The sequence below is a fragment of the Coptis chinensis genome, chromosome 7, assembly GCF_015680905.1.
Source record: "Coptis chinensis isolate HL-2020 chromosome 7, ASM1568090v1, whole genome shotgun sequence".
Taxonomy (NCBI): domain Eukaryota; kingdom Viridiplantae; phylum Streptophyta; class Magnoliopsida; order Ranunculales; family Ranunculaceae; genus Coptis; species Coptis chinensis.
In genome coordinates this window covers 76,412,784-76,422,697 of record NC_141462.1, presented here as the reverse complement: position 1 = coordinate 76,422,697, position 9,914 = coordinate 76,412,784, and the positions used below count along the sequence as shown (strand labels likewise).

General features: G+C 38.0%; 1 protein-coding gene across 2 annotated transcripts; it reads right to left on the bottom strand.

The window, feature by feature from the left end:
• Positions 1–5,543: 5,543 nt before the first annotated feature.
• Positions 5,544–8,642, bottom strand: LOC147488972 (uncharacterized). Of its 2 annotated transcripts, none has more exons than XM_086572618.1 (5): positions 8,347–8,642; positions 8,159–8,260; positions 7,995–8,069; positions 7,661–7,910; positions 5,544–6,051 (listed from the first exon to the last, which is right to left on the bottom strand). In XM_086572618.1, the coding sequence occupies exons 1-4, from the start codon at positions 8,407–8,409 to the stop codon at positions 7,746–7,748; spliced, it is 405 nt and encodes a 134-aa protein (XP_086428744.1). In that variant the 5' UTR covers positions 8,410–8,642; the 3' UTR covers positions 5,544–6,051; positions 7,661–7,745. The 2 variants fall into 2 exon arrangements, with proteins under 2 accessions (XP_086428744.1, XP_086428746.1); XM_086572620.1 differs by having other exon boundaries at positions 5,544–6,048.
• Positions 8,643–9,914: the final 1,272 nt, after the last annotated feature.

Sequence of the window (9,914 nt, the reverse complement as noted above, 5' to 3'; positions counted from 1 at the left end):
TACTATCACTCTTGGACTTTTGATCGGTTGTTTGTTAAAACTTCGGTTTTGACTTTGTTCCTGCAGCTTGCTTATTCAATCCCTATCTTTGTGAACTCATGCCGATGCATCATCTTTAACTCAAATAAACTGTTGAGTTCGAGCAAAAAGTTCATAACGAGTTGTTGGGACGTCTTTTACTAGAAAGTTGTAAACGCCGTCCCTATCATAATTAAAGCCTTCCTTGAAAGCATAAATGACAAGAATATCAGATGCATCTGGAATTTCAACAGCCGCTTTCCAAAATCTTGTAACAAACTTACTGAGCTTTTCGTCCTTTTGTTGTTTAATACTGAATAGAGAATCAATATTTTTCGGTTCTTTCCAGTTGTGACGAAAATGCTCAGCAAACTTGTAAGCAAGATCAGTAAAATTGTGGATGGATCTTTCTGGAAGCATGTTAAACCATCTCATTGACTCAATTCCAATGAGTGTGGACGAGAATAACTTGCAAAGAAGAGCATTGTCGAAAGTCCATAAGATCATCTTGTTTATGTAATTAACAAGATGCATCAAAGGATCTCATCATACTTTTCAAATTCTGGCTGCTTGAAGTCCTTGTAATAAACGGTTGTTTGGATTCGGAGAGAGAAGGGAGAATCGATACCACTCTCTATAGCAAGATTTTGTATTTTGTTTTCTCGTGACTCCTTATTATTAACAGCCTTCAGTATCATCTCATGGAGATGTCGTTCAGAAAATGGAACATTCTCTCGACGATGGTCACGACCAAATTGTGGACGTTTTGGCCAAGATTTCTTTGGAGGAGGTGGAGTGAGTTCTCGTCAACCCATCCATGCAGATGAAGGTGACCGAGCTAGTAGTGGAGATCGGTTCCTTCGTCTCCTATGGTGAACATCGGGAGAATATGGACGGAGTGCTGGACTGTCACAACCATTTTCTTGACCTGTTGCAAGTGAGTCTCCATCTCCATGATTACCATTGTCAACATACTTTGGCCGACAATGAGCTCTTGGATTGGGACTACAACTTGAGCGACTAGGTTGTGAACTTGAACTGCTTGGTGAATAGTGCTGCTGTCGAGATCGGCATATACTGCTATTACAACGAGGAGTTGCAGTGGCTTGCCTACCCCCTAGAGCTTGGGGTAGGAACTTCATTGGTTTTTCGTTGGTTGGGTAGTCTACCTTGCCGTCCGATATAGATATTTTGCCGATCTCCCTTAGTAAGGTTCGAATCAGCTAAACCGATTTTTGCCATGAGATCTTTTGTGAGTTGGTGATCCCTCACAGGGTGGTCGGCATCAAGGTCGGCAGAAGAGTTTGTGGATTCGCTTACGATTACACTGGAAAGTGTTAGCTTTCGACATTGCACATTTTATTTGCGCGAAGGCTTTCGTAAGTGACTCGCACGGTTTCTCTTGGTGCGAGAGTTTGTACTTGGAGTCTTTGACAGAGATGCTTTAGTGTTCAAACAATCCCAAACACTTTTTGTTGTGGACCCTGAATCATCTTCGAGAAGTTGACGCAGCTGTTTTTTCAGATTGTTATTCTTGCTCTCCAATTGTCGGAGACGACCGTCGACCTGAGTTGATGGATCGGATACATGAATACCTACTCTCTCAGTCACATATGGCCAAGGACCATCGGGCTTGGAAAGTGAATTCCCAACAGAAGGGGAGTGCTGAACTTGTGCGGTAAAAGGGAAAGTTTCACCATTGTTTGTTTTTGAGAAGCCATTGACGTAACTTTTGTTTGTGGTAGAGGGTAGGAGCACATACGGCACCAAATATGTTTCAACAAGATTTGCCAAAACACACCAGTTGAGGGTCGGAAGTAATGTTTTTGGAGATGGTTGTTGGGGAAAGATAAGACTGGACTTCAGTGTAAAGTTGCCAACATACCCAAATATATTGCTTGGGATCAAGTCTCGATGGCGTAGTTCTGGAAAAATGACGAAGGTTGGATTTTATAGGTAGGATTGGTGATAGTTATTTCCTCGTTCTCCAATATTCCAATCGTGGGATAAAGTTGGAGAACTGGCGGGTGAACTGTCAAATCGTGGGATGAAGTTGGAGAATTGGTGGGAGAACTGTCCAATCGTGGGATAAAGTTGGAGAACTGGTGGGAGAACTGTCCAATCATGGGATGAAGTTGGAGAACTGACAAGAGAATGTCCAATCGTGGGATGAAGTTGGAAAACTGGTGGGAGAATTGTCCAATCGTGGGATGAAGTTGGAGAACTGGCGGGAGAATTGCCACACGATATGAAGTTGATGGAAGTGAATCTTGAATGTGGACGAAGTTGTGGAAGTTGTTTGACTTGCAAAATATGTGCGCAATTGATATTGATTTTACATGTAGGTATGTAGGCTTTGAGCATAGGCTTTGAACATGGGCACTGAGTGTGGGCTTTATTATAAATAAGCTCTGAGCGTGGGCTTTTTGTAGATAAGCTCTGAGCGTGGGCTTTTTTGTAGATAAGCTCTGAGCGTGGGCTTTTTGGTAGATAAGCTCTAAACATGGGCTCTGAGCGTAGGCTTTTTTATAGATAAGCTCTGAGCATGGGCTTTGAGCTTGGACTTTTTAGGCTCTGAGCATGGACTTTATTGTAGGTAGGTAAGTAGGCTGGTTCTGAAAGTGAGCTATGAGTGTGAGTTTGTATTGAATTGGGCTTTTATTGGGCCACATTTGTGGGGGCGGAACAATTACCATTACATTGAATATTGTTTACTTTGAAGGCAGTATTTGTTGACTTAAGATTAAACACAACTTGACATGGAAACATGCCTGTTTGGTTATTATTTTGGTTATCAGACAGGTCAATAACCTGTTGGCACAAAGAGTGCATCATTTGCATCATATCGTTTGTTGTAGCATGTTAATATTTTGATCATGCTGATCTTTCATAAATCTAGATTTTTGTTCATTTTGTTCCTTCATCAAGTTTGAGTTTTGTTGCATGATTTGGTTCTGATGTTGTAGCAAAGTTACTACTATGTCCTTTATAGATGGTTTAACTGGTGGAGTGACTGGAACTAAGGCTTGGTGCGTGGTCATGTCTTGATGTTGATCGTTCTAGGTTTCGGGCACTAAACTTCTATTATGGTCACCTAATTGTCCTTGTCCTAGTTGTTGGTTAAATTAGTGGAAGTTTGTAGTGGACCTAACATTTTGATAATTAATACCTAGGGGTGTAGGTTATTGTTGTTGATTATAATTATTTTTTTGCATCCATTGTGTGTTAGGATTGGTGAAAGTGTAATTATATATCTACGGGTTGTGGTGGTGGTGAACCATAGAGTAAGGGACTAAAGGAATTGGTATGGTTGGGATTAAAACATACATTACATGGAGGGGAGTTGATGTTCATGACTGGAGTGGGTATCGCTTCTTGTTTATGAACAGAGAGGGCATCTACCTTTTCAGTGAAGGATTCAATTAATGTTTTAAGTTCAAGATCTTGTTTTACATCAAACATACTAGTTGCCTTAATTGTTGAAGAAGACGAAGTGGAGCAGGAGTAATCGTTACCTCCCCAGTTGTCGTTACTTTTCTTGGATTGATTATCTAAGAAGTTATAAGCATCTATGGCTCCTTTACTTAAGAAATTACCTCCGTTCATGATGTATAATGTCTCCTTATGGAGTTGGGATATGCCTTTGAAGAAGGCACGAACTAGTGTGTCTTTACCAAGATTATGATGGGGACATTTTACTAGAAGATCAGTGAAATGATTTCAGGCCTCAGAAAAGGATTTTTTAGGCTTTTGGCGAAAGAAATAAATATGTGATAGCATCTCATTAGTCTTTTGTGGTGGGTAAAATTGTTCCAAAAATAATTCAACTACTTTTTCCCATGTGTCGACAGAGTTTGGCTTTTGTGTTGTTAGCCAAGCTGCTACTTTGTCAGCTAGGGTGAAAGGAAACACCCTGGCTTTATTTGTTCAGGTCTTACGTTAGGATGATGAAATGTAGTAAGAACTTGTTGTATTATACGTAAGTGTTGATAATGCTTCTCATGGTCTAAGCCATGGAAAACAGGTAGTAGATTAAATATATTGGGGAGGATTCTAAAATCTCCCGTAGTATCTGCAAGAATTATGCAAGACTTAGGTCCATCATTTAAAGCCTTATAAAAATCAGAGGAGGTCTCTCTGCTATTTCTTCACCCATTGCTACAAATGTAGTGGTGGTGGGTGTAGGTGGTGTGTGTGGTGATTGGTGAATTTCTAGATAGGCGATTATTTCTGCGTCTACGATAAACTAATATGGCAGGTTTATGTGTACCAGATCTTAATCTCATGCAAGTTTTAAGTCTAATAGGCAATTCCTAACGAGCATGCAAAAATAGCCTGATTATTACTAGAAATAGAATCCTCTGACAGTAAATTCGAGGATGTATATAGTTGTTACCTGGAGCGTCCTTGCTATGCATATAAATAGCGTCTTCAACAGCCTTGAAACACGTCTATGTTACTTGAACAATTATACGAGTATTGGTTCTAGTACACGATGTGGATTGTGAAGTCCTGTGAAAAAGATTAACCTTATTAGTGTTTACGTTTAAGAATAAGATTTAAGCTAATTACTATGGACTTCGTGTTGGGCCTTGATGTTAGGCCTATGAAACAAGCTTTGGTAGTGGGTGGGCTTCCTAACTTAACTTAATATTATTATTTTTTATTTTTTTTGTATTTTTGTATCAAACCAACGGCCAGGCCATCTAAGAATTAAGGGAGGTTGTCCGTGTGTGCACACTCCTTAATTAGAGAACCCCAATTCTTTGAGTTTTCTAGACACCGTTTAGAATGAGAAAAATATTTTTTAAAATTTTTGTAATTTTTAGCATACGGCGAGTGTTGTATTGTACTCTTGAGATAATAATGTAAATAATATTAAAAATTTAATTTAAGCTAATTAACCTAGGGCGTGTGCGTGCTTAGAGTTTAGTTATATTGGGCGCGGGTCACGCTTAATATGTGGAAGGTGGGTCGCGCTCAGTGAAGGCAATTTTAGGGCGCGTGCTCTAGTGAGTTAAAACTAGGGTTTCAAATTTTTAGGGTTAGGCCACGGGAGGGTAGGGAGTTACACTACGTCAAAATAACAATATAGGGACGGCTATTGGCCGTTGTATTGTTCCTAAAACAACGGCCATTGGCCGTAGCACAGGTCGTCCATAAAATCGAAGTCGTTTCGAAATACAACGGCTACTAACCGTAATATTATTTAAATATAACCAAGGCTATTGACCGGAGTTAATAAACCACAACTGTGGGCCGTAGTTAATATTAATCTATACAACTGTTGAGGACCGTGGTTTTGGATATATCTTCGACGGTTAGTGGCCGTTGTTGACTGTATTTTTTATTTGCAGGAAAAGATATTTAAAACTTGGGAAACAACTGCTAGTGGCCGTCATTTTCTATAATTTTTTTTTTTTTTTTTTAAATTAAAATTTTGCGTTTCAAAAAAATTCTGAACAAACCTGATAGGTATATCTGCGGCAGAAAATCACATATAAAACAACTTCACAACATATTCATTTTCCCAAAAACTTCCATATATATATATTTCAAAAGCTTGATAGCAAAAAAATAGAGATCTAGCTAGTAGCTGTTTAATCTCTAAAGTGACAGCCTTACGTACATAAGTTCCATAGCACTACATCTATACTTTTTTCCTTCACAAGACCATAGTTATCCTATGTATTTGACGTCTCAAAAGTAACATAAAAGCACCAAATAAACTCACTTCTATGGTAGGAGCTTCAAGGGGCTTAATCAAGAAATAAGTACATACAACCTTGACCAATTTATGATATCACCAGGCTCGACATCTCCTACCGTTCCATCTCCATCATAAAGCGGACTATCGTAGTCAAGTATCTCATCAATGCGGATATTATAGGAAGCTGCAGATGATGCCATATCGGTACAAACTTGTCCAAGTGCTACCACCTTTTTTGTTACAAAACTTCTCACTAGACAACTAGCGAATGGAGGAAGGTCTACATGTGACTCTTCACGAACTGGTGGACGTCGCATTGGCTGCTGCATACATTAAGATAACACAATAACTCTCTAAGGACAAATATACAATCAATATTCAATACAATGATACACACGCCGCAAAGTATTTTTATATTATTATTAATTCCTAACTTAATCCACACGGCACGTGGTCACATCCCCACACAATCAAAAACATAAAGAAAGAAAGAAGCAAGAACAACTAAGACAGATAACAATCTTACAACATGTCATAGAACAACATAATCATGTCATGAGTCATGACACCACCTCTGTAATGCCCCAAATCTCAAGCAACTACATACCTAATATACGTGACTTTCCTAGAAAAATTTCGGCAGAGTCCTCTCTGTATTTTCAACATTTCATAAATATAAAATTTGTCAAAACCTGAAAATTTAATAAGAATACATCCAAACCAAATATAAAACCTCATACCTCAGTCGTAAATTCAACTACTAAAAGATATACTGATTCGTAGAACCGGCTACTTAACCATCTCGACCAATGCCAGTTAAGTCAAGTAACCAATCCTCGAATAAGAAGAAAACTATAAAATATACAAACATCCTAGAAACCCTAATACACGACTTATACAATGCAACTAACATACATACATCTCCACGTTACCAGAACAACCTCAACAAAACTATCTAACCCTACATATTTCAAATACACTCATAAATGAAGGATTGACAAGTGCCAGATCACTTGAGTGACAAACTAATAAAGCCCACAAAATAAACCCTACTTCCCCCTTTTTCCATTTTTCAGCCCACAAAATAAAGCCCTGAAGTCCAAAGAAAAAGAAAAAAGAGAGTGCAGCTAGCTAGGTTCAGCAGCGAAGATGCACATATACACAAGAGCAAAAAATATTTAATTTTCTTCCAATGCCTTAGTTTTTACCAACCTTACTCAGTAGTTCTATAAATCTACCTTCTAACCTATATATTTACTAAAGTTGTTACTCTGACTGGTTCCAGTTTTTTAATATCAAATTTATGACTAGTTATACAATAAAACTGCTTATGTAAGTTATTATTAGATAATAAAGGTGACAGAGATCGAGCACATTTAGTTTTTGGCTATATGCAGATCAAAGTCAAGGTACCAAGAACAATTCAGTTCATGATCTTGTCATTTTCATCAGCTTGGTATTGAATGCAGACCTAAACCAGGCACTACCATCAAACAAGTCACTTGGATCCCACTGACAATGACACAATCAAGGTATACTGCGATGGTTCTCCTTTTTTAGAAAACTAGCAAATCTTTGGACTCGGCTTAATTTTCAGAGATGAATTATCTTAAAGGAATCTACACTCAAGGTCTGGGCCTAGTCACAAGCTAAGAACTGGCTAAACATTTGGTTAGAAACTAACTCCATATCTGTTGCCCAACCCATCTACACATACCAGAGAACTATGCCTTGTTTCAAATGACTTGCTAAAGTAGTCACATGCCTTTGTATTCATTCCCAATCCTAGAAGCCTCATATCACATAATATCTATATCCAAGACTATACACATACAATACAAGCTATTTTATAAGATAGCTATATCCAATGTCCACTTTTGTTAAGCAATTATGACAAAATTAAGCTAGTAGTACAAATAATATATAATTTACTTGAGATGAACTGCCCCTAGTAGAAGATTCTTGCCGCATTGTTGCTACTTCTTCCTCAAGTTTCTTTCGAGCACTAGACTCTTCATTAAGTCGTTCTATATATGACGGTCACATAGTTTGCATCAGTTGTCTCACGAGCTCTTTTCTCTCTTTGAGCAATCTCTTTGTAAGGCTTCGATGCATGGTACGAAGTTTTTGACACTCCAGTGCCTAGGCCTCGAGTACGCCCCCTCCCATCACGACCACAAACCTAAATCAAGCATTAAAAAGTTGCACTTCATAAAATATTTCTTACGAAGGAAAATACAACGAGATAATGGTAATCAATACACACCAAAGCAACTGGATCATTATCTAAATCTTTTTCCACCAGATATGGGTTGACGCTAGTAAGTCGCTTGATTTCCTCCTATGAAAGAATTTATATTCAAGTACATATCCTGATTATTTATTAGTTTAACAATAAACAAGACATATAACAAGGAAAATAGTTCTTACCATAGTTTCCAGAGAATCAAGAAAGAGACCGCCATCCTTTGTTCTGTGGGTGCCCAAAAATCCTTCCGACCGAGTAACTGTACTTGTAAGACTGTTCTTTTTCTACAGAAAGGAATCCGACTTTTAAACACAAAACGAAATTTTAAACTAAAATAAGACTATATCAGCTGAGATATAATATAAATTACCAACTCCTCAATCACACAAGCCGAGCCCTTTCTACCAGTTGTATGCTTGTTTTTCATCTTCATCCTAGAAAACTTTCCATTTTCTCGCTTAGCCTATTCTACTTCCGTGGAGCACAAGTCAACAAATTGTTCCCAATCTTCCTTTTTAACAAGTGGTGGTATATTTCTCTTTTGTTTAACATCTGTAGGAAACTTGTCATACCACTTGCAACGAAGACTGGATTTTCTTTGTTTCCAAGCTATGTTAAGCTTATGCAAAGTGGTGCCTTTCCGACAAGGTGGAAGATCAAATTCCTCCTAAAAAAGAAAGCAATTAGAAATGAGAAGGGTACTAGTTGATAAATGATATTGTGAATTTAATAATTTTGGGTCAATTTGAGATACCCCCCTGTTTGAGAAGTTTTTTTTTATTGAGATACCCCCCGTTTTGAAAATCGAGAGAGATACCCCCCCCCCCCTCCCCCAACTAACGTCTCCCGTTAGTGAATTAGTTTCTACTGACCAAAACACCCCTGTGTCCATTTGAGGAGTTTGCCAACGTGGATTAATTGTCCACGTAATCATTTAAGCAGTACCATTGATCTAACCAACGGATGTGATGATTTAACCGTTATAGAGTTTTACAGGGGGGGGGGGGTATCTCAAATAGTTTTACATTATCGTATATAAGCTTATATATAGTGTCTTGAACAATGCGGTTCATGGGCAGATTGTCATTATATATCACGACAATGCCCATGAACAGTTGTTCAAGACACTATATATAAGCTTATATACGACAATGTAAAACTATTTGAGATACCCCCCTGTAAAACTCTATAACGTTTAAATCATCACATCCGTCGGTTAGATCAATGGTGCTGCTTAAATGATTACGTGGACAATTAATCCACGTTGGCAAACTCCTCAAATGGACATAGGGGTGTTTTGGTCAGTAGAAACTAATTCACTGACGGGAGACATTAGTTGGGGGTATCTCTCTCGATTTTCAAAACGAGGGGTATCTCAAATTGACCCAATAATTTTTCAAGTTAAAAAAATAATATGAATTAAAAAGATGATATGGATCAGATTTGTACATACCAAGATGCAATCCCACAATTTATCCTTGAGGTTCTTATCAATAGTATCAAGAGTAGGCCAATCGTAGCATGTTATTGGTATATGTGTTCTAGCCACCTTCCCTATAGCTGTAACATACTTTGCTTTATTCTCTCCAATAGGTTGTCCATCGTCATTGAATTCTACTAGTTTTCATGGACCTTGGTAATTAAAACAAACACTTTAGCAATCAATAAGAATCATTCATAAGAGAATTAATGAGTAGTGGTTTACCTCGTTCTTGTGTCACACTACCTTCTTCATCAGGTGACTCGCCTTGTTCAAGCTGGTCACTTAGGTCCGATCCGTGTGACATACGAGTTGCTTTTATCTAGACGCGCAACAAAGGTAACGGATTTAACACAAATAAATACATATAACTAAGAGAGATGTTGTACAATAGCTTAAAACAATTATATGATTTCAATGTGAACTAACAAAGTGAAGAAATGACAACTAAACACATT

What these genes read in the sequence shown, in the direction of transcription:
- LOC147488972 (XM_086572618.1), bottom strand. Translation starts at nt 8,409, where the DNA reads ATGAAGATGAAAAACAAGCATACAACTGGTAGAAAGGGCTCGGCTTGT. An exon ending in CTTGTGTGATTGAGGAGTTG is followed by an intron (nt 8,261 to 8,346) that starts GTAATTTATATT and finishes TCCTTTCTGTAG; the next exon opens with AAAAAGAACAGTCTTACAAG. An exon ending in TTGATTCTCTGGAAACTATG is followed by an intron (nt 8,070 to 8,158) that starts GTAAGAACTATT and finishes ATTCTTTCATAG; the next exon opens with GAGGAAATCAAGCGACTTAC.